The sequence below is a fragment of the Cydia amplana genome, chromosome 25, assembly GCF_948474715.1.
Source record: "Cydia amplana chromosome 25, ilCydAmpl1.1, whole genome shotgun sequence".
Lineage (NCBI taxonomy): Eukaryota > Metazoa > Arthropoda > Insecta > Lepidoptera > Tortricidae > Cydia > Cydia amplana.
The window spans coordinates 786,020-809,482 of record NC_086093.1 but is presented as its reverse complement, the minus strand read 5'-3'; the positions used below and the strand labels follow the sequence as shown (position 1 = coordinate 809,482).

The window sequence follows — 23,463 nt, the reverse complement described above, 5'->3', positions numbered from 1 at the left end:
TTTCATTAGGTTATTATCAAATCTATAATTATCAGGCATATAAATCACGACAACTATCATTGATAATTATCCTTTCGGACCCTGCCTCCAGTATTACAATTTTTGACTTAAAGTTTACTGGAATGTGAACCTTAGTCCCTTGTATTAAGGCTCACCTGCTGAGCCGGCGGTTGGCGGCGGGCGGGGCGCGGGGCTCGTCTACCGAGGTCGTGGAGGTCTCCATGGGGTTGTGTTCGCCGTCCAGGAGCTGGATCTGAGTCTGACGGACGAACACGCCATAGTTCTCGTCGCACTGGAACAAATGTTATGGAACATCAACTTAGTACAGTCAAAGACATATGTCACTCTGTATAAGATTAATAGTCTAAGAAAAAAACGTGCCTCGGAAATCAAGAAAAAGTCATTCTCGGATAGATGGCGCTACACCTTTGGCCTATGCTCGGCTAGATGGCTGATGGTTTGATATTTAACAATTTTAACGCATAGGTATCAGTGAACGCATAGGAATGATGTGATAAAACAATGCAACCTAATTGTTTTGGGCATGTTAGAAGTGTCTGGATGAGTATTAGTACAGTCATTTAATTTACGCATAACTGTAGTAGGTACTCATTAGCCTATGGGCTTTTAAATACCTTGACAGTTTGACTGGTCACCGTAGTAACCAACTCTTCCAAATTCTCCTGGCGATTGACAGTAGCTATATCTTCCTCCACCTTCACGTCCCGACTTTTAGAGACTATGCTATCGTTACTTTCTGATATCTCCGTCTTAACAAGCCAATCATGGGTAGCTATGGGAATGTTAGGAGATTTTACGTTTTCCATTTTTAAATTATATTCAGAAAAAGTTTCTAAAACTTTTGACTGCTCAGATACACGCCAACTGTCAGTAGCTGTAGTATGGGGAGTTTCGATTTCCCGGCACTGATTTTTGATCACCATTGGCGAATCTACCGATTTCTCTTCAACAAGCCATCTTGCAGTAGCAACGGTTAAGTTACTTTTCACTAGCATTTCCTCACTTTTGTTTTTTTTAGCTGGCTCTATAAGCTGATTCTCAGTTACAGCGATGGCAAACTGTAGAGCAGATTTCACAGTCCGGCTGCATATATCTACACTGTTCTTATATTGGCTGTCTGGCAACGCTGCCAGCCGACTCTCTGTGACTACTATAGCATAGTTTAAAGCTGCCTTTATTGCTGTATTGCAAGATTCTGCTCTGTGGTAAGATAATCCTTGTTTATTCGCCTGTATCAGAGCAAGACTGCATTCAGTGATAGCTATTGAACAGTTGAGCGCTGCTTTCACTATTTTGTAGTTATCACCGCCATCTTGAAATGGTTTGACAGGTTCAAATGAATCACTTGGTATTGAAATATTAGGAAGTACCGAAACACCGAGTTTACTTAGACCGATGACATTTATTTTTTGTACATTGTGAGATGCTATTTCTGGAACAGAATCATTGATACTATTACACTGATCCACACATAAGCATTCTATACTGCTGGTATCTTCAATCTTGGCTACCTTAAATGCATGGGATTCTTTTGATGCCACTTTATCACATTTCTCCATTTTAAGCGCTAACTTGACAGTGTTAGTAAACGTTAATTTATCTTCCATAAGCAGTTGTCGTCTAATATCATTGTCAACTAGTCCAAATATAAATTGGTCACATAGAATACTGTCAACAACCTTACAGTCACAATTTTTAGACAATTTTCTCAAATCTGTTGCAAAATCCATGATTGATTCATTTGGTTTCTGTATGCGTTGACTAAATTTCCGCTCATTAAGGTTTTGGGCTGTTTCCAAATGTTCCTTCATGATTTTTACTAGTTTCTTAAATCCTTTTGTCATAGGACTTTTTGGTAAACACAATTGAACTAGCAAGTTATAGGCGTCCTTACCCATTAGAGTTACTAAGGCAGAGACTTTTAGTTTTTTTGGTATTTTGTTTAGAATTAAAAACTGTTCTAAACGATCGATATAATGTGCCCAGTTAGACGTTAATTCAAAGGCTTCTATCTGTCCTAAACTCATTTTTAACACTAATTATTTTTGTTCCACTCAAATATAAATATTTGACGTAAGATTTCCTTTTTTCACATTTCACTATGAACTACGTTAATAATTATTTCACTGCAAATTATTTGTCAAATTATAAAAATGATGGCGTGTGCCTGTTTCTGTACAAATGTGAAACTACCTCGAAGAAAAAATATTAATTCAATATCAAACTACCTGCTATTTTACATTGAAAAACTTAAATTGCATTCTTGTTGTAACTGATATTTTATTTGTTTCCATTTAACCTTTTTTAATGGGGAAAATTCTGTTGCATTTTCAATCAAAAACGTTATTTAGAAATAGTATAGTTTTTTGTTTGTGACATGTTCTTGGGTTCTTAAGAGTTTATTTTTTTACTTTTTATCATATTACACTTGCTGATAAGAGGAGAAAGTAATAATAAAACCGGCCAAGTGCGAGTCGGACTCGCGTTCCAAGGGTTCCGTACATTAAGTTCGACTCACGCTTGACTGCACATTTCTAGGTTTTCCTGACATAGGTAAAGAACTATTTTTTTGTGTATTTTTCAAAATTTTAGACCCAGTAGTTTCGGAGCTAAAGGGGGGGGAATGGTCCAACAGACGGACAGACAGACTTACAAAATCAACTTACAGTAAAGTAGGCATGTCCCCGGATGGTCCCGTTGTTCTTTCCCTTGGGCTCGTCCAGTATGACCCCGATCCACTTGCCGGTGGCGAAGGTGGGGTGCCCCACGTACGCCACGGAGCCCTTCACGTCCTTACCCACCACCTTCACCCGCTGCCCTAGTGATAACTTCTCGGACATCTTGTATCAACTGCAAAAATTATATATTTGTGTAGGTACATTAATTTAATAGATACTGCAAAATTCTGAGTATATTACTTTTACATTTGTATATATGTATTACTTTTTAATTTAGTGTAAGTAATGTACTTTGAATTTACAAATGTGTTTTTGACATTAAAGATAATGAATTCAAAAATGTATTCTATAAGGCCTCAAGGGTTCTTTCACAAGTTAATACAACTACAAAATTTGCAGTGACATAGAGAATGTATACCAACATTTTTTAGTACAACAGCCCATATGAGTGAAAAAAGTGTAAAAATATGGGTGCATATAGCATAATACTCAAAAATATATCACATAGTTCTTAATTTGCTAACATAAGACAAGAAGATATCTAAATAAATTATATTCTATTCTATTCTATTCTAAATATTGAATATGAATCAGATTTTTAATATTTTGATAGTAAGCTTATATTTTAGATAAAAACCTGTGCCTCTATAGCAAATATATAACAAAGATATATGAATGACTAACAAAAAAGGTTCACCCCAATGTAAAATGAGTGGTTAAAGTTTTTTACATTATTTTGTAATTAGCGATTAGTAAGTAAAACATGCGTATTAATAAACAGACATAATTTTGAAGACAGTTTCGAGTTACATATACACGAAAGAATGTTTTCAATAATAGGAGCTTCGGATTTTGTATTTTTACACAGAAAAAAAAAAAAAAAAAATTAAAATTTAATCTGTTTATTTCATAAAATAAGCATGCATATTTACAAAACTTAACTACTAATCTTAAATTAAAAAGATTTTTTGAGTTAAGGAGTCTAGGTAGTCATATAGAATTAATTATACACTACTATTACAGTTTTATTATATTGTTACAAGATAGGGATTCGATTGTTCTCTTATTTTAAAAACTTGCGCATGGTTTTTCCTCTCTCTCTGATTATTTAATAAGCAGTAAATGATTGAAAACTACGTAATAATTTTGAATTTAGTGTAAAGTGAAAAGGTGAAGCTAACTAATACGAAAAACGAACATATGAGTAATACTATTACTACATACTCTCTATGACCGCTCATAACTGTAAAAGGCGAGTATACATACCTGTGTGTAATTTACGAGATGTATAATTGGGCCAAGATGGTACAAGATTAAAACATGTTTCACGTTTATTAACAAAATTCAGTAACAATAATACACGAAAGTATTGACGAAATTGAACATTTAGCAAATGAAGAAATGTCTGTCAAGTCAATTTTTTTTTTTTTAAATTTATTATTATGAGCATTGGCAACTTGGCCATCAGCTCAAACATAAAACGAAACAAATTACAATTCCAGCTTATACACAGTACAATGTGATATGAATTTAAAAGTTACATTACATTAGTCTATGTGTAAAGTAATTACAATGCCCAGCTTATACCTAAAATTTAACATTACATTAGACATACATTTTATGGTTATTTCAATCATTTATGAAAAAATTACAGACTGCCAATAGTGTGAATAACAAATTCATAGATTACAGGATATAATTGTTGATATTTCAAAAGGCCCTGTACAGAGTTTGGCAGAACTTGCAAACCTGTATCCATACACATAGCAACAAACAATAGCCTTTGTAAATTAAATGAAGGACAATGGAAAAAAATATGATCAAGATCACATAAATTAAAATTACAATGTGCACAAACAGCAGAATCACTCAGCTCTAATCTGAATAGATGTGCAGCAAAACGACCATGACCAATGCGCAATCTACACATAGTTGTAATAAATCCCCTTTCTACATATTTTCTTTGGTATTCAAACCACGACTTGGTACTAGGTGCCAGGACTATTTCAGCTAGCCATTTCCCTTTGACTTCTTTGGATTTAGACCACGAGTTATTCCACCTTCTAATCATAAGTTCTTTAACAAAAGTTACTAAATCGGATTGAGGTACTTTTAAATCACAAACTTGGATATTTTCCGTAGATTTGGCAAGCTTGTCTACAAGTTCGTTACCAAAAATTCCTGAATGTCCCGGAACCCAGCAAAATTCAACAGTAATATTTCTATTTAATAAAGAACTTAAACAACTTCTTAACTTATAAATCAAATAATTTACAGATCCACTTACACATTTATTTTTAAGTGCTTGTAAAGCGCTCATGGAATCTGATAGAATTAAAAACTTATTCTCATTTATATAATTTTCATGAATGTATTCTAAAGCGTAAATAATGCCTAATACTTCAGCCGAAAATACTGAAAAATAACTACTACATTCGAAAACCTTTCCTATGTTCAAAAAAGAGTCATAAAATGCAAAACTGGTCCTATCTTTAGTTTTAGATCCGTCAGTATATAATTTAACAAAATCAGTCTTATCATCAAGAAACTCCAAAAAGTCATATTTCGATTCAAATTTGACCAGTTCAACCACCACGTCTCGCATAATATCATTGTATTCATGTTCAAAACAGGGAAGCAAATTAGACCAGTAGACTATATCTTGAAATTCAAAGTTTAAATAAGTTATAACATCACTTATGGAAGAAGAATTAGGAAACGCTATTAAATTATAATTTGGAATATTTACATTATTTAAATATCTATAAGTAACATCGTTATCACGACTAACCAACTTAAGACCATACTTGTCAGTGATATAACATCTGCGTACAAATAAAGGAACAATGCCAGCCTCTATTTCCAAAGAATTAATTGGAGATGACATCATAGCTCCAGTAATAATTCGTAGCGCCCTATTTTGGATAATATCTAATTTCCTTAAAAGATGGGTATTCGCATCAGCAAAAAACATACAACCATAATCGAAATGACTTCTAATTGTCGCGATATATATCGTTTTAAGGACCTTAGGATCTGCTCCCCATTTTACTCCAGTTAACGACTTCAATATGTTTAAACCCAATTCGGCTCTTTTAGAAATTGTATCAATATGAGTTTTCCAGGAAAGATCATAATCAAGAAATAGGCCAACGTATTTGACAAAAGACTGAGCAGGAATAACTTTAGAATTGTATAAAATTTGAGGAGAATGTAAGCCATTTTGAGAAAAGAGAATTACAGAAGATTTGGAAACATTAACCTCAAGTTTTAGGAAATTTGTTAATATGTTATGAATATTACGTAGACAACTGTTCATAATAGATTCACCAATTTTTATGTCTTTACAATTTACATATAACACCAAATCATCAGCGTAAAATAAGTGCTTAACAGAAGCCGGAATTTGTTTCATGAAACAAACCAAACTTAGAATGAATATAAGAGGAGATAATACAGAACCTTGAGGAGTACCCTTTGTAGAAACTTTAGAACCTATTAACGAAGATCTAACTTTTAGAGTTAAATATCGATTATTAAGAAAATTGAATAACCAACGTAAAATATGACCAGGAAACCCTAATAAAGACAAACTTTTAATAAGGTATGAGTGATCTATGTTATCAAACGCCCCTTTGATGTCTAAAAAAACCGCCAAAGTATATTGGTTAGAACGAAAATTGTTCTTAACATCCCCAATTAAACAACTTAAGTTATCTATTGTGCTTTTACCTTTTCGAAAACCATATTGAGTACTTGGAATGACTTTGCTATTTTCAGAAAACCACTCTAGTCTATTTTTTAACATGGTTTCAAAAACTTTCGCAAAGCAAGATGTTAAGGAAATAGGCCTATATGACTCAACACAATTAGAATCCTTATAAGGTTTTAGTATCGGAACGACATGTTGCGTTTTCCACGTTGGGGGAATACAATGACTCTGCCACAAATTATTAAATATTTTACACAGTATTTCCTTAGCATGAAGAGGTAAGTTTTTAATCACTTTGTAAGAAATTAAATCAGGACCAGGTGAAGTTTCTTTTTTATTTTCTAATGCAGCTAAAAACTCACTAATAGAAAATGGGTTGACCATCCATTGAGCTTCCGGGCGGCCACGATTCTCAAAGTACTCATTAAGGTCACTATTTGATACATGATTATTGTCAGAAGCAATTTTGTCTAAAAACAATGTCGCATTGTCAGGATTTTGAAAGAAATTGGGGGATGAAGAAACGGAATTAAGTTTTGCATGTTTAAATCTTCGTATATAATCCCAAATTATTTTACTCGATGTCATGCGATTAAAGGAGGAACAAAGATTCAACCAACTCACGCGTTTAATTTCAAATAATGTTCTTTTCTTTAAAGCATCTAGTTTTTTGTATATAATGAAATTTTCCATAGAAGGATATTGTTTGTAAGATCGTAAGGCAATTTTAGCTTGTAACACTACACGGTCACATTCATCATTCCACCACGGGATAGCTTTTAAGCATTTATTCTTATGATGGTAACATTTTTTAGCAAATGTCATTAATATGTCATGTAAAATACTCAAATACTTTGTATAGTTTTCTAGAGGGTTTTCTACAAATTGAAAAACTTCAAATTTATCATCACATAACTTGTTAAACTTACACCAGTCAATCTTTTTAAAATTTACCTTAGCTAGAGAATTATCATCTTGTTGAGGATTAGATAAGTTATTAGAATAACATGTAGGAGTGGGCGAGTCAAAAACTACACTAATGAGCAAAGGGAAGTGATTACTACTAAGAAGATCATCAAGAACAGATACCGAACAACTAGAACTAAGAGCTCGGGATGCGAATACCAAATCCAAAACATTACCTTGTTGGCCAAACGGAGCGAAAGTGGTGATAGTGCCATCATTCAAACAAATTAAATCAGAATTCTCCACATAAGCATGAAGAGCTTTACCCCTTCCATCATTGACTCTTGAACTCCAAGATGAGTGATGTGCGTTGAAGTCACCTATTATCAGACGATTATTACTTACAAATTTTGAACACGAATCTTTCAATGAATCTATAGTAAACTTACCATTCGGAGGTGGAGGAGCATATACACATAACATATCTAGAGAAAAATTATTAATGTTAATATTAATTAATATATTTTGAAAATGGTACTGTGATAAAGTGTTGACAATATTGAACTTGTATTTGGAACGAATTGCAATTGCAACACCGCCATGCGGATGGTTAGAGTCTCTTCTAATTACAGTAAACCCGGGCAATTTAATAATTTTGCTCGGGGTCAGCCAAGTTTCATTAAATAGTATGATGTCAACACTCTCGTCACAGCCATGCAAAAAATGTACAAGTTGACCCAGTTTTGGAAATAGACTTCTGGAGTTCCAATGAAGTATTTTTAATTGTTTGATACCCAACCTGTCCATAGTTTAAGTAGTAAAACTTGTTACAAGCACCTCTTTAATCATTTGGGAGGATATTGGCATAGGACCGGAGGAAGAATTTTTGACTTCTTTTTTCTTCATTAATTCTAAAATTGTTTTGGTGATTGCATTAAGAACAATATCAGAATTAATAATGTCAGCAATCATAGCACGTCCGTGAGGTGTTTTAGCAGGAGTTTTTGGAATCTTACTATTTAGATTATTACTGCTATTAGGTGCTACAGCTACTGCAGCTGCAGTTGCATAAGAGAATTTGCCATTTATCTTGTTCTTAATTTGTGCATTTTTTTCTGCCTTAACTGGACAGGTATAAGAAACTGCCGAATGGGGTCCACTACAGTTTGAGCACTTGAAGTCTGCTGGTGTGGTACATTCCTTGTAAAAATGTCCCGCCGAACAAATGGAACATACTTGAGTGCTTTTACAAGCTCCGCTGCCATGTCCGAACTTATAACACCTGAAGCACTGTAGCAAGGGTCTGATGTATTCCTGAACAGGCATCCAGATATGATCGTAGATTACATGGTCGGGTCTAGACGAGGTCATAAATGTAACCAGGACAGTTGGGAGTGGTTTGTATTGCCCATTGTCCTGTTTTTTCGTAAAGCGCTTTACACCAAGAATCATACAACTCGCTTTCAAGTCCTCGAGCAATGTCTCTTCACTTAGATCCACAGGAGCACGAATAATTCCTTGGCACTCTATGCTGTCATATGGGATTGTTGCCTTCCAAGTATTTGCTTGTAGTACTGGTTTGTTTAGCAAAAATGCATTTGCATCTTTGGCACATCCGAAATAAACTTTGACAAAAAAGTTACCCGCCGCCTTTACATATTGCACCCCAGTAATCTCTTTTAATATTCCATTAACTTTGAGGATGTCCATGGGGACTTTATGAGCCAGTTCATTAGAAGCAGATTGTAGCAGTACGGGGTACTCTCTTTTAGTTAAATCTTCATATATGGGGTTGTGGTCTTTGAAGAGACCGCGACGACTTTGTATGTATGTCATTTTTTGCTTACATGATGTGACTTCTGTATCGGAAACATCTTTATTTCTCCTTTTTGTTGTAGTTTTGGCGGCATCTGTTTCCATGGGGGAGGGGCCGCCGCCCGCACCCCCGCGTCCTGGGCTCATTCAATGAATATAATCACAAATTCAATTAACAGCAATTATTTATAATTAATAAGGAAAAATATGTTGGTTTTGTCAATAAAAAAGGACTTTAAACACTATAATTGAAATATTTTCAGTAAATCCGCCTTGTTTTATCGGTTTCCCGCCCTTTTTTTCTCTGTCAAGTCAATATGTACGTCAAATTTTGTGATGGCGAAACGTTTCGTTATTGCACGGAATAGAAAATAAATCGGAATGGGAAAGAGCGATAGAGAGGCAGATAACGAAATCTCGTTTTTCGCGGTCTGTCTGCTGTCACTGTTAGTCTATGGTCAGGTCACTCTTCTTTTCTTTCTCCTTTCCTCCTTGTTGTTTTGTTTCATTCAATCTACTGTGATTTTTCCCGCTCAAACAAGCAAAGTTTTATAACTTTAATAGTACAAAACTGTAACATAAGCGGAAACTGTTAAGTGGAGGAGCAAGTACCATACTAAAGATAATGCCGGCTGGACTCCGCTGCATGAGGTGGTGCAGAACGGCCGGCAGGACTTGGTTAGGCTTTTACTGAGGCACAATACGTTAGTTAATACCAGGGCAGGGCAATGAGACTCCTCTACTTGAAGCTATCCGGCCATTGCTCATGGAGCTGATATGAACGCTATAAACTGTAAAGGAGAGACACCACTAACCCTTGCCGCTCCTGAGATAAGAGATATTATTCAAAATGTTGCTGCATAAAGAATTATAACAGAAGATAGTCTTGATTTTGAACTAGTCCTGAGGCAGATTGAACTGAATTGTGAAGATATTAGGGTTTACTGCGTGTCACAGTCTCGTGCCATCACTAATAAGCTGAGAGCCCTAACAAAACATCACAGCAACCTCCACATTGAACATAAATTCAGTAATAAAGTAATACATCTTATAGTTTATGCTGAAGTGAAGCGGAGAAGCTGGTGCGATACCATGCTCAGAGAGACGGCAAGCTGTACAACTGTTCACATTGCATCATATACAAGGACATGTATGAGCCGCTCTACAACATGGCACATCTGAAGGCGCTGCCCATCGGCTGGCTCATTGAGTGCATTGAGAAATACCAGCTCTGTGAACCTTGGTGAAGAGAAATTGGCTTTATTGCTGATTTAATTAATTCATAACTGATTCTTTAATACAAAATCCTCTACAAGCATAATATTTTTTCTCTTCCATATAAAACTAAGCTAAAATCATATTTTTAGCTATGCTTGTGTTGGATTGGGATATGTTCTATCATTTGATCTCACTTAAATAAGAAGGTGCATTTCCAAAACGAATAATCCTACATCACCTAGTCACCTAAATAACAAATTTCATCAAAATCGGGCCAGTAAAATTTCTGGATAATTTAGGTACATGTACATAATAAGGCCTAAGTAATGTATGTAATTAAATTGCAGTCCCTTATGGTTCATAATATTAGTAATAGCGTGGACTAATCTACTAGATTAGTCCATGGTAATGTAATAGGCGTGCAATAATATGATTTTGAGTTTTGAAACAGATTGGCAAACTTTGTCTTTGAAATAAGGATTACAATTGCTCAACTAATTGTGTCACCGACGGAACGTGGCGAGTCAATGACATTGTTTTCAAATGACGTCATGTTAGGCTAGCCAGATATGGTGGGATTTGATCATTCATCACCATATTTAAACTAGAATCATATCGTAAGGAGAAAATGTCGAGAGGACTCAACCGGATAAAACGCTTAACACCAGCCACGCTCTTGTGACACCCCTGGGGTTGCTAGCGTCCATAGGTTGCGGTGACCGATAATTGGCTGCACGCTTGGTTGTCGCCAACCTAGCATTCAGACTAAAAGTATAGTTAATTTAAAAAGTTTATGATTTCCTGTAGCTAACGTAACGTTTTCCTGTTCGTCCCTCTCGCTCTGCTGGTAAATTGAGTAGGTACATTAGATTTGCTAACAAAGACTTTCTTACTAAAGCATTAATTCTAGAAAGATACAAAACCTATGATTGATGCGTTGCCCTCGCCGTGGCTACCGACGTTTCCTAAATTGAGAAATGAGTCATATGGCGAAGTCCGCCGAGCCGTTATGTAGGTATGCGTCACGTTATCAATGTCAGGGCAAATGAATCGTTTTTCTCGGATAGCACGTTCTCAACTCGCAATACTAGGAAGTATAAATAATTTGCCACTAACAGGAAGCTTAATAATAAACCTTACTTTTTTTAAACATGCAATTAAAAAAAACAAATTACATTGCAAATTATTGTAATGAAATGATCACAAACTCGAGTACAGTCCGTAATGAGAGTAGGTCGCATGGCAACAACAAATATGCAGTGTCTGCGTCGCGTGACAAGGAATTGCCGCAAAGGCGCGAATTGCCGTTCCTACTTTCACTATTACCTGCTATTGTCGACGTTGTACACCCGTTATCTTAGTTATCCTGGAAGTGTACCCGTGGCAATAAAGAAACCAGTTTTCTTAGAAAAACATGTTTAATTGAGACACATCATATAATCATTACAGCAATTTAATAAGTATTAATGTCGTAAAAAACAAAGTGATTATTACTATTTCGTTCGGCGTACAATTGCAACTAAAGCTTTCCAGAAACGCGGGAGCGTTGCTCGAAAATATTTACTTTATTATACACGGGAGTCAGAAAGGCACAGGGCGCGGGAGGCCTAAGCCTCGTTTTACGATTTTCTCTGTAAACATCGGTGCTTTCTAAATACATTTTCGATAGGGTTATAACGCGCACGTTCTCATTTTATTTAGAGGACTATGATGATTTCACGATGCGGACATGTTAGGTCGACGGACGACCGCGGCGCGGCTTAGAAGCCGTGCACCTTGAGCTGCTCGGGCTTAACGAGCCCCGACTTGGTGAGCCACTGGCAAATGTTCTCGCGCTGGTCGCCTTGTAACTGAAGCACCTCTCCGTACTCCGGATGCTCGACCACGGTCCCGTTGCACGCGAACTCCTTCTTGCATGCCCGCACGATCTTCTTCAGGTCATATTCCGATGACAGGCCCTGCACCGTAGTCAGCGTCTTACGCCCGTTCCTCTGCTGGATTCGGACGTGGACTAATCCATCTTGAACGTCGTCTTCCGAGCTTTTGATAGCATCGGCGAACGGGTCGAATGTGTTGAGATTCTGGATGGACATACGATTGAACGTACAGTCTCTTTGTTCTAACGAAACGCTGCGACACGACGCACGTAAAATGTCACTGATAACCGATGTAGGTTGATTATCGCACACGGCAACGACCAATTTACGCAAACTCTAGAAATGCAATGGCGGACGATATGGCGGACCGAAAAAATGAGAATGTCACGCGGAGGCGGAAATTGTTATCGATCGAAACCATAGACAACAGTATTTTTACTTATAAATTTAATGCAGACCATTCACTAACTTTCAAGAAATATGTAACGAAAAGTGAACAAATTAATCTTTAAGTTTTGCATATAGTTTAGGTACATATTCATCCCATTGAGCTACATAAAAATTCCCAGCGACTGGAGAACCAAGTTTAAATTGCTGAGCAAACTTAGCAATAGAGAAGTTGCCTCTATTTTTTCCAGAGGTACTTGGCAATTTCGGAACTTTCGAATAATCACATTTTTCGGGTTGTTTAAAGATCAAAAACACGTATCGATGTAGACCAGTGCCTTTTGGTGGGCCTGATCCTATGTAATCAGACAACACGTCGCTTTTATTCATGTCGCCGCCGTGAATATTTCCCACCAGCCAATGATGCCACTCTCTAAACTTCGGTTTCTCTCGACTAGGTGCATCTGGATCAACCATAGCCAGAACATAATACTCTGTATCTTTAGCTGCCCATTTAACTTCAGGCTTTTCTTTGACTTGTGTAGGGGTTAGCTCTTTTCCAGTCTCAACACTAACACCGCTATTGTATCGAATAGTCAGTAAATCAGGCGGCGCTGTGTTTATTACATCAGGTAAAATACAGTGCTTCTTAAAAATGCCTTGGATATCTGACATTTTATACGTTTAATCTTGTTCAATAAAACTTTGGAAAACGTCTAATCAATATTTATCTCGTTACTAAGAAACCAACGAAAATAAAAACCAAGGAGTATATTAGTGCATATTATTTTATAACAACTTAAAAAAACTAAAGCGAGATAAAATAAATTAATTTACCAATTTTGCTTTATATTTTACTAAAATACATTAATAACAAAAATACAGCTGTAAAGAAAGCTATTCATGAGAACCAAATTGTTTATGGTTAACCTTTTTTTCTATCTGGCAACTCAGTTTTATGTGTTACCAGACTCAAATTTGTGATCGCACAGTTTCATCTGCTTTCAATCAAAATTAAACCTTAGTGCATTTCCAATATAAGTCAAACTAGTATAATCATATCATATGTCAGCGAACAGCGCTCTTACCGCGAATTACAAAGTTCATTAAAATTTATCTTTATCGCGATTTTTTATAATTATCAATCTATTTTTACGACTGTCCTATAACAAGGGTGTCGGATAGTGTCAATAGAACAGTCGTAAATAGTGTTAGTGAATTTTGGGGTGAAAATATGTGGATCGCTATCTTAGTTTTTATATGACTTTCATAGGTATCTAGATGTACAGGAATAAAATATATGCAGCAACATACAATTTGCCGCGCTTAGCATAAGAGCAGTAACTCATTTTGAAATGTAATTGAATTGTATACTTTGTACTTGTACGATATGTTCTACAATTGAAAGTAATTTCAAAACGAGTTACCACTCTTAAGCTAAGCGGGGCAGTAATATAATATGTATGCTTTTGCTGTTTAAGGACTGATGTAAAATAAGAACATTGGACTGCAAGAATCACTTTCTATAATATGCTTTAGTTAATGCATATAATATATTATTATAATACTTTAACACATTCACTGCCACTACCCCAGAAATTGGTAGTCTATAAAACAACCCGCCCAGCGGGTTGTCCGGCATCTGAGCAAAGTTCACAAGCGCCCACCAGGTGAGTTCCTGGCAGTGAATGTGTTAAACTCTCGTATTTTGTACACATATTTAGTGCTTAGAACTGATCTAGTGACTCTTACATTTTGCTGTGATGTCACTCGTCCATGACCACAGCTGGTGGAACCTAATCAAAACGCTGGAATCGCTGGATAAGGTAAAAATAATGCAAGTGCGATATATAAGACCCGTTCTAACCACTAAATGCATACATTATTGTTACAAAGTAGGTATAATTGCTAAAAAAAAAGCAGTGTCCATGGTAGATGTAGTGTAGGGACGCCCGGCCGGAAGCAGGAGGGCTGTCGGTCGCGTGTCGCGTTCATTCAGCCCTGTAGTGTCCATGGTAAGTACACCCACAAAATTAATAATGGTTCTACAGACAAATTCTTGTCTAGTATGTGTTGGAGTTTTCTTCCTTTAGGCTGCAATAGTATATTGCTGTAGGTAAATGAAATGATTCTATAGGTTCTTAACAAACACATTCCTCGCTATGCATTCTCGCACATCTCTGGTGGAAACAGCCAAACAAGTAATTATATATGACACCGATCAGTGCCGGCCCAAGCCCTTGGTCAGGGTAGAGCGAAATCGGGTTTTGGCGCCCTTCGTTGAAGTTTTCAAGCGTATTTTGGGCCCCCGCCACACTCGCGTCTTTTTGAAACTTTTTTTTTTCTCATTAGCCATTTTGGCGCCCCCCTTGCCATTCGGCGCCTAGAGCGGCCGCTCCACTCGCTCTACCCTAGATCCGGCCCTAACACCATATCTCTATATGGGTATGTTCACATTTCCTCTGCATGTCTAGCCTTAGCTCGCGCCATAAGCGTCTCTATAGTCACCGGCTGATGCATTTTCCGCGTAACATTATCGTTCTGCACTTGCAACAACACTTCCTGAGTATCATTAAGTCTTTTACACAAATTCTCGATCCTCATCTGTTTCTCCATAATCTCTGCCTTGATGTCTTCGATGTTCAGCGCCATGTCGTCGACATCAAACTGCGGGAGCTTCCGTTTTTCGTAATTCGCGAAGCTTTCCAGTCTTAGTTGAAGCAACTGGTTTTCGACGCGAGAAGTTTTGTGCTGGTAGTCGATGCACTTCTTGCCATACTGTTTGCGAGTCTCCACGACCGCAGTCATTAGATTCTCGCATCTCTCCACTAATGATAGCTCGTCGACGTCTGGAAATAAGATTGTTTTAATTTTAATGCTTCTAGTGTATACATCACTGTCAATAAAAATATTGTTATTGTTATGTATTTATTGAAGTACGTACCCATTCTTCAAGCTTTAATTTTACGCTTAAAATGATTGTAATTAATCGAACTGTAAGCAAAATAAATATTAAAAACAACCAATTTGAAAAGGAATCGTGAAAAAGTCGTTAATTTCATCAATTTGACACATACGAAAATGTGGCAACATTACTGCCCGTGTTTATTTTTTTTTGAGTTCTTTCATGTGTGAATAGTGTGATAGATTTTTTATAACTGTTAAGGTAAATATTAAGATTTAACAAGGCAAGGAGGATAAAAGAACAACCAAAGATGCCTAAAGTTTTGTAAAAAATATGACAAAGTCAGAAGAATAAGTAATAAAGCTTTTTTTTAATTAAATGTTTCATGAATGTACACTTATAAAGTATCTTTTTCTACTAGACTTGCCAGAGCTAAACTAAAATAACTACTAAACAAGCAATGATAAGTTTGAATGTTACATAAATTTATTAAATATAAAATATAATACTAATATGGAATCAAGGAGTCACAATGTCAACACTGCTCTTTATCATCTTCATGAATTCCTGCACCGAGACCTAAAACAAAAAAAATATATTTTTAAAACAAATACCACTTAGAAATTGGTTTTACGAGTTCTAAGTGTTCACTTAGGTGTGTGTGACTGAATTAAGTAAGGTGTGTGAAGCGTTGAGGGAAGTCAAGCTCTCAGGAAAATAATGTAAAATATGCGGTAGAAATAGTCTATCATGTCAGGTCACCGCGTGTCCCATTCATATGCGAATCTCAAGAGATGCTCAAGAATTATATTATACAAAATAAAATATAAACAGACTGATTGATAATGTATCTAAATCTTATTCATTCCTACACCTAAATGAAAAGAAACTTAATTTTAAAAAAGAAGCCGAAAGGCGGTGTATTCCCATTTGTTCCCGCCATGCACAGGTGGGAATAAGTGTTTTCATATGTGTGTATAAATCATTCCCATTTTTCCCCGCTCCGTGTATGATGGCGGTCACGTGAGGCGAAAACAAATGGGAATACACTTAAAAAGCCTTTAAAGGAAAACAACAGTTACACTTATATTACTTAGTATTAATTGTAAATACAATGGGCCATTTTACACACTTGTAAATGCAGAAATATTCAGCTTATAAAATATAGAAATGATTACTTACAAGTCCATCGTAATCTTTATCGGCATCGTCCATCATCTCTTCAATTTCTTCATCCGTAAGATATGTGCCTAGAATCTCTGTGACCGCCTTCAAATTCTCAAAGCTTATGAGCCCTGCACAGAAAATAATCAAGTGGTTAAAATGTGCACTCTGTAAGAAATATATAACAAAGACTACGTAGACTTAACCAACCATTAGACCTCATAAACATAATCATCATCATGATCTGCCGGCGCCATTCCCCGTCATCTAACCTCGTAAGTCCTAGCCTAGCCTACTTGTACAAATACTCGAAGAAACTGTCTAGCTATCAGGGTTCATGAGATACAGCCTGGTGACAGACAGACGAACAGATGGACAGTGGAGTCTTAGTAATTAGGGTCCCGTTTACCCTATGGGTACGGAACCCTAAAAATGGTACCAGAGTCATCGACGTCGAAGAGACGAAAACTTTTCATGATGTCCCCATCAGTGTCCAGCGCCATAACTTTACGCATGAGCAGCGTCTGGAAATTCTCGAAGCTCAGTTTCCCGGAGCCTCCCTTGTCTACGCCGTTGATCATGTGCTGTAGCTCCTCGGCAGTTGGTTCGTAACCTGGAGGTTAGTAAGTAAACGTCAGCAAAAAAAAAAATGCTCGCGAAATATATGTTTCTATTAAAATCTTAGTTCAAAAAAGTTTTTCCATCTATACGGTCGCCGGGAACTTTTTGACGGAAGCCGGTCAGGTTCCTTTCAAAAAGTGGCTGGTGACTGTAAAGATAAGCGCTTACGATGAGGTTGCCAGACAACCAACAACGTTCACAATATACAGTGAATTACCCAGTGTGATTGCATAATTTGGTCTGACTCTGACCTATGTAGATTAAAATACCATTAGATACCTAAAATTGCTATTTATTATATCGTACCAAGAGCTTTTATAGCCACTCGAAAATCTTGAGCGTTCATTTTCCCTTCTCCATTGTAATCCAACAGATTAAATGCCTGGCGCAAATCATTTTCCTGTAATAAGGCGAAATGATGTAAGTAAGTAAAAGTGAAATGTAGCTTAGCTACTGTTGGGAACAGGCATCACACCACACTATACTCATACTCTCCTCTTACAAGGGATATAGTATTAAGGCCAGACCTAAGCGAATAGAGGACTTCATAAACCGACCGACCGACTTCTGGCCGAAGGGTGTCGTGTTTCGGAGGTTCCGGGGCAAACTGCCGAATCCGACACAGGAGCAGCCGATGCAACGGAGCCAAGCCGTTTTATCGACTAAATAGCTAGTGTTTAGTTTTAAGTTTATAAAATACATATGTATGTGATGTTAGTCTGTAAGGTATTTGTAATATGGGCCTTGTTGCCTGAATTAAATTTCCAAATAAATAAATAAACACCGTTATATATCATGGCAGACTGATACAGGTTTCCACACGATATTTTCCTTTACCGAAATAACATTAGATTTACGCCTACGCTCGGCCATCACTGCTGTGATATTAAATTGGATAATGTTACCAAAGTTGTTGCATCTACCTGTTCTTTCGTAAACGTAAGTTTGGCGTGAATTTCACGGTTGCCTGTGATTTCCTCTGTTTCAGTAACTTTTTCCTCTTTCTCAAGCGAAAACTCGGCAGTGACCGAAAATATGTTGTCCTCCATTGTGTACACTACATCTACAGGGCTATGACTGCATCGATCAAACAATCTCTTAGCAATAATGTTGCCTGAGGTACCTACTTATTATTATATACAGTAATGTGCAATAAAGAAAGAGTATTGTATTGTAATGTATAATATATTATTGTACACAATATTGTTGGTGTGTCTTATTATAGTGTATAGTCTTGTTATGGTTTTGTTTGAAAGATAATATGCCTCACGCTATCAATAAAACGAACAGTTATACTCCTCTAGATCATAAGATTCATAAGTCCAAAGACGTCTCCTAGACTCTCAAGTATCTACGCAATGATCAGACACGCGTCACTCTAAAGTACTCTAAACCAACGTTTTTCCGCGGTTTTGACGATCGTCGGTCCACTTGGTCCATCTACAATCTACATATATAGTTAGTCTCCGTTTTCACAAGCTGCGTTTATTTACTTTATAAGTACTTCGGACTTCTGTAGTATAATCTTTTGGTCTGTTGTATTAATTTAATGAATTCATTAAGATAGATACCTGTTCCTGTGTGAACACAAGCCGTGCACAGATTGGTTTGTTTACTAACTCCTTCTTTTCTTCCACAATATTAACGATGGCTGATAGGTCATCGAATGACATTATTGTGTTAATAAATATGAAACAAAAAACAGGAAACGAAGACTAGAAACAAAGTTTGTTTCAGCTTAGATTTATTTAACCTATACGCTTAAGAACACTGCCCAATTACTATTCAGTTACAAATAAATCTCTAAAATATTGAAGTCCGTCAAAATGTAAAGAGTAGAATAGCAGTTACAGTAACCTGCCAGTAAATTAATTCAACACTGAAAACGAGATTTTATTCGACAGAACTTAAACTAAAATATCTAGGAGAACTATAAAAACTCAAAAAAATTTCCCAGAGATAAGATCTAGGTAATATATATTTATAAATAAATAAATATTATAAATAAAGTCCGTCAACCAAATCTTGTCAGTAGTAAAAGGCGGCAAATTTGAAAAATCGCGGGTTAGCAACACTGTGTTCAAATAATTCCAAAACGCGTGTCATCTGTGTTTTATCTGTGGAATGTGGATCGTGAATGACAGCCGTCACCTTATTTGTTTTCATTCTGAATCGTTTCTGTTTCAAGCTTGGGTTTCAAGAGATATTTCTGCTGTCACCATTAAATATCAATACATTAAATAAGAATAAGCAAAGCTAAGGGGCCTACAATGTACAATCATGCTCGTTGATGGTAAACATTACTGAAACAAACAAACAAGTACTGGAAGAACTCTTTCGAACTTTTAAGATTATGTTCAGTTTTTTTTGTTTTAGGGTTAAAAGGCATAAATAAAATTAAAACGTATGCCTAAATCTATCCAACAAGACCATAAATTGTGTCCTGGAAACCGTCCATAGGCCCACATGTCTAATATTTTCAGCAATCAGTTGTGACTATTTACAAAGGTAAACCTTTTAAATAGTATTAAGAGCCTTGATTATATCGCCGTTCTTTCGTAATATCTACCTAATCCATACATGTTTGTTGCAGGATTAAATCTTGCCCAATATAAGGCGTTCGTAGTAGGTAGTATCTCTTCAGACAATACTTACCTATGGCGGTTTATGTACGTGTACAACGCAACCAAGTCGAAAAGTGACCCTTATCTTATTTACCTTTAAATTAAATAAACACCGAAATATCAGTTGTTTTATTTTTAATATGTATATTGTACAATATATACCAATAAAAAAAATACACAGGTATGTCATATTCATCCAGAACAGTACACTAATTTACATTAACAAGTGGCATATTATATTGTAAATAACAAATATATGCACTATCTAATTATCTGCATTTTGATATGATTTTATTTTAGTAAACTTAGAAGACATAGATAGGGAACAAAGAGAATATAAGCACTACGATAGGTAGTTGTTTTTGATATCTTCAAATTTGTTCATCATTTTGATTAACATTGTTTTAACATCGCTTTTAAATTGTCCGTCCATCGTCCATGTTTCAATTTTTTTCAATAACCACGAGTGACAATTTGAATTGACGTACGCAGGGCGCGCTCAGCGGAAAAAAAAAATCTTTTGGTTCGATGTACATTGCTGCTTTTCTTAGCGCAATACTGCTCTTTGAGTGTTGCCCTACTTTAGTTTGCTTTACATTGCTACTGACAAGATTTGGTTGACGGACTAGAATTGCTCGTTTAAGGGTATCAAAATAAGATTCTACCATTTTTACGTAATTTTTATAATGGTAACTTTACATTCCTGTTGTCAGTTGTTTATCAGAAAAAAAAAATTGACGCCGCCACAGTGTTGCCAGATCTACTGATTAAGCAGTAAATCTATCTGATTTTAAAAATATCTACTGATCTACTGCTTTTTGCTGGTGAGCTACTGATTTTTCGAAAACGAGGGGTAAATTTTATAAAACCATCATAAGACCTGTCGTCATGTATGGATCAGTGTTGGGCCCTAAAGGTGACGGATGAGAAGAGATTGCATGTAGCGGAAATGAGAATGTTAAGATGGATGTGTGGTGTGACAAGAATGGATAGGATAAGGAATGAGTATACGAGTATAAGAGGAAGCCTGAAAGTTGCACCCATAGTAGAAAAAGTAAGAGCGAATCGCATAGCGTGGTATGGGCATGTGATGACCTGATGACGAATGAATGTGGAGAGAATTAACGGGAGAGGAAAACTGAGGAAAAGATGGATGGACTGAGTCATGTGACGAGAAAGGTATTACGAATGAATGTGGAGGGAATTAACGGGAGAGGAAAACCGAGGAAAAGGTGGATGGACTGTGTGAGAGATGATATGAAACGAACGCAAGTAAATGATGAGATGACGAGCGAGAGAGAGGTATGGAAGAAAAAAACATGCTGCGCCGACCCCAAATGAATGGGATAAGGGCAAGCGAATGATGAGTAGAAAAAAAACTTGTGCTCATTTATTAATTATAATAACAGAAGTAAGAGACAGAATGATACTCTTCATTTTACTGTTACTGACAATTTGATTTGCCAGCTATACTCAATTACGCCCAGTTTGTCAGCAGAAAAAGGTAAAAAAAAAATTCTATGGGAGGTTGGTGTCAGGTCAGAGCATATAGATGGTCAAGCAAATCTTGTCAGTAGAAAAAAGCGCGAAATTCATGAGACGATATCCCTTCGCGCCTACATTTTTCAAATTTGCCGCCCTTTTCTACTGACAAGATCTGGTTGACCAAGTATAATTTATTTATTTTAAATTTTACCTATTGCAGACATCACTTTTTAAATCTACTGCTTTTTTCCCCTATCTACTGCTAAAACGATTTTTTTTCTACTGAATATTTCAGATTTCATCTGGCAACACTGCGCCGCCATCTTGCATTGTTTGCTGTTTGAGGTTAGAATAGGCGGGCAGACGCCGGAATTGTTTTTGTATTTAACTAGCTAAAATTAAACTTAACCATGAAACTGGTTCGTTTTTTGATGAAGCTCAGTCATGAAACAGTGACGATAGAACTGAAGAATGGCAGCGTTGTACACGGAACAATCACGGGCGTCGATGTCGCCATGAACACGCACTTAAAAGCTGTTAAAGTTACGCTTAAAAACAAAGAAGAACTGCAGTTGGAGACTTTGAGTATCCGCGGGAACAATATTAGGTACTACCTGTTGCCTGACAGTCTACCTTTGGAGACCCTTCTCATCGATGATGCGCCGAGAGGCCGCGGCAAGCGTGAAGGTTTCCCGAGAGGCGGCGGAGCTCGCGGCGGCCGCGGCAGAGGCCGCGGAGGCCCAAGAGGCGGCCGAGGAGGCCGAGGAGGCAGAGGTCGCGGACGACGATAAACTAGTTCATAAGCTACAACCTAAGATTGTGCGTGATTATTAAGTATAAGTTTATTCTAAATTCGGTGTTTTCATTTCTAATTATCATATCCCTCAAGGTAGGTGTGCTTAACTAATTTCTGAGGCTGGGTTTGACTAGGCACATGATTTATTACTAACTTTTCTACATGCTTAGACAATTCATGATCTATTGGTTGACCTGTTGAGTCTAAACAAGTTTCTGTCAGTGTTTGCGTATGGTATTTATTGCAAACGATTATCATTGCACATGTTAACTGCTCTTCAAGGTTATTCTAAAGGCCCGTCTCCATTATGCGCGGCAAACTATCGAACATTGGCTCGCGAGGCAGCCGCGCGCAATGGATACCGGGTTGGCTCGCGAGCCAACTCGATCAGATCAATATGGAGACAGGCCTTAAAATGCATACAGAGAGTTCTCCACTCTCGGTCAATTGGTCAAAAGAACTAGTTCGGTCTTTTAGTTCCTTTAGTTCAGTTCGGTGATTGAGAGCCGGAAATGAATAGGAATCGGTTTAAAATTAAATTATTTCCCAATCTTTAGTAACTGAATAATTCAACTTGTACGAGACAATGTGTTGATATGTAACATTAAAACACCTTAACTCAATAAAAATAAATATGTAGAAAAATATTTCATATTTTAAGGGTGTCACGATGTTCTTTCATCTCTATCACACTCGTGCCAGCGCCATTGTCAACCGTTTCGTTCCATCCATTTACCATTTCACTCATCCAATCCCACTGAACTATACGGCCAAAAGACCGTTTAAGAGTGTGCTAAAAGATTTAGTTCCTTTCGATCCTTGCTGAATGGAACTAAATCTTTTTATAGGAACTAGGAACGCCATTACGACGTCAGTTATTAGTTCATGACCGAATCAAGCCTACCTATTGTGAACCCACTACTTTCTTAACGCAACTTTATCAGCATGGAACGATAAAAACTATCCTTCCCTGGGCCTCAAACTATCTCCATACCATTTTTTTTATGTGATGGTCAGCAAACATTTGTATCTGGTTGCTGCTGTTAGGGCTGAACATCTGGAGCCTGGCTCCCGCGGGCCGGACTGGAACGCTGTCGGCGGGCCGGATTGGAACGCTTCGCGGGCCGGGGTTTGGAGAGCCCTGATCTATATATGGCATCTATCCCAGCACGCCATCTAGTGTTGAGTAGAAATACCTATTCTAATTTCTATTGCGCGAGAGATGGCGCCACGCCCAACAATTGTTTTCAAATT

The 23,463-nt window shown here is 36.9% G+C and overlaps 8 protein-coding genes across 8 annotated transcripts in view; 1 reads left to right on the top strand and 7 right to left on the bottom strand.

Moving 5' to 3' along the window:
• LOC134659549 (dynactin subunit 1) overlaps positions 1–2,868 on the bottom strand; it is a 49,599-nt gene extending 46,731 nt beyond the window's left edge. The window contains exons 1-2 of the mRNA XM_063515214.1: positions 2,688–2,868; positions 156–292 (exon numbers count right to left, since the gene is read on the bottom strand). Coding sequence (XP_063371284.1) covers positions 156–292; positions 2,688–2,861 — 311 coding nt within the window. The 5' untranslated portion in view covers positions 2,862–2,868. The remainder of the gene's footprint in view (positions 1–155; positions 293–2,687) is intronic.
• A 1,471-nt stretch (positions 2,869–4,339) lies between these two features.
• On the bottom strand, positions 4,340–5,487 carry LOC134659525 (uncharacterized). Its single transcript, XM_063515189.1, has one exon. The coding sequence runs from the start codon at positions 5,302–5,304 to the stop codon at positions 4,348–4,350; it is 957 nt and encodes a 318-aa protein (XP_063371259.1). The 5' UTR covers positions 5,305–5,487; the 3' UTR covers positions 4,340–4,347.
• Positions 5,488–7,924: 2,437 nt separating this feature from the next.
• Positions 7,925–9,320, bottom strand: LOC134659522 (uncharacterized). Its single transcript, XM_063515185.1, has one exon. The coding sequence runs from the start codon at positions 9,277–9,279 to the stop codon at positions 8,128–8,130; it is 1,152 nt and encodes a 383-aa protein (XP_063371255.1). The 5' UTR covers positions 9,280–9,320; the 3' UTR covers positions 7,925–8,127.
• A 2,429-nt stretch (positions 9,321–11,749) lies between these two features.
• On the bottom strand, positions 11,750–12,583 carry LOC134659659 (eukaryotic translation initiation factor eIF1). Its single transcript, XM_063515336.1, has one exon. The coding sequence runs from the start codon at positions 12,441–12,443 to the stop codon at positions 12,111–12,113; it is 333 nt and encodes a 110-aa protein (XP_063371406.1). The 5' UTR covers positions 12,444–12,583; the 3' UTR covers positions 11,750–12,110.
• Positions 12,464–23,109, bottom strand: LOC134659658 (protein D2-like). Its single transcript, XM_063515334.1, has 2 exons — positions 23,100–23,109; positions 12,464–13,330 (listed from the first exon to the last, which is right to left on the bottom strand). Exon 2 carries the CDS (start codon positions 13,287–13,289, stop codon positions 12,729–12,731), a length of 561 nt encoding a protein of 186 aa, XP_063371404.1. The 5' UTR covers positions 13,290–13,330; positions 23,100–23,109; the 3' UTR covers positions 12,464–12,728.
• Positions 15,052–15,562, bottom strand: LOC134659853 (uncharacterized). Its single transcript, XM_063515561.1, has 2 exons — positions 15,559–15,562; positions 15,052–15,463 (listed from the first exon to the last, which is right to left on the bottom strand). The coding sequence occupies exons 1-2, from the start codon at positions 15,560–15,562 to the stop codon at positions 15,066–15,068; spliced, it is 402 nt and encodes a 133-aa protein (XP_063371631.1). The 3' UTR covers positions 15,052–15,065.
• LOC134659592 (uncharacterized) lies at positions 15,985–18,388 on the bottom strand. The gene is made up of 5 exons (XM_063515257.1): positions 18,228–18,388; positions 17,611–17,704; positions 17,123–17,296; positions 16,702–16,814; positions 15,985–16,098 (listed from the first exon to the last, which is right to left on the bottom strand). Exons 1-5 carry the CDS (start codon positions 18,351–18,353, stop codon positions 16,039–16,041), a joined length of 567 nt encoding a protein of 188 aa, XP_063371327.1. The 5' UTR covers positions 18,354–18,388; the 3' UTR covers positions 15,985–16,038.
• On the top strand, positions 21,734–22,265 carry LOC134659771 (small nuclear ribonucleoprotein Sm D1). Its single transcript, XM_063515472.1, has one exon. The coding sequence runs from the start codon at positions 21,824–21,826 to the stop codon at positions 22,202–22,204; it is 381 nt and encodes a 126-aa protein (XP_063371542.1). The 5' UTR covers positions 21,734–21,823; the 3' UTR covers positions 22,205–22,265.
• Positions 23,110–23,463: the final 354 nt, after the last annotated feature.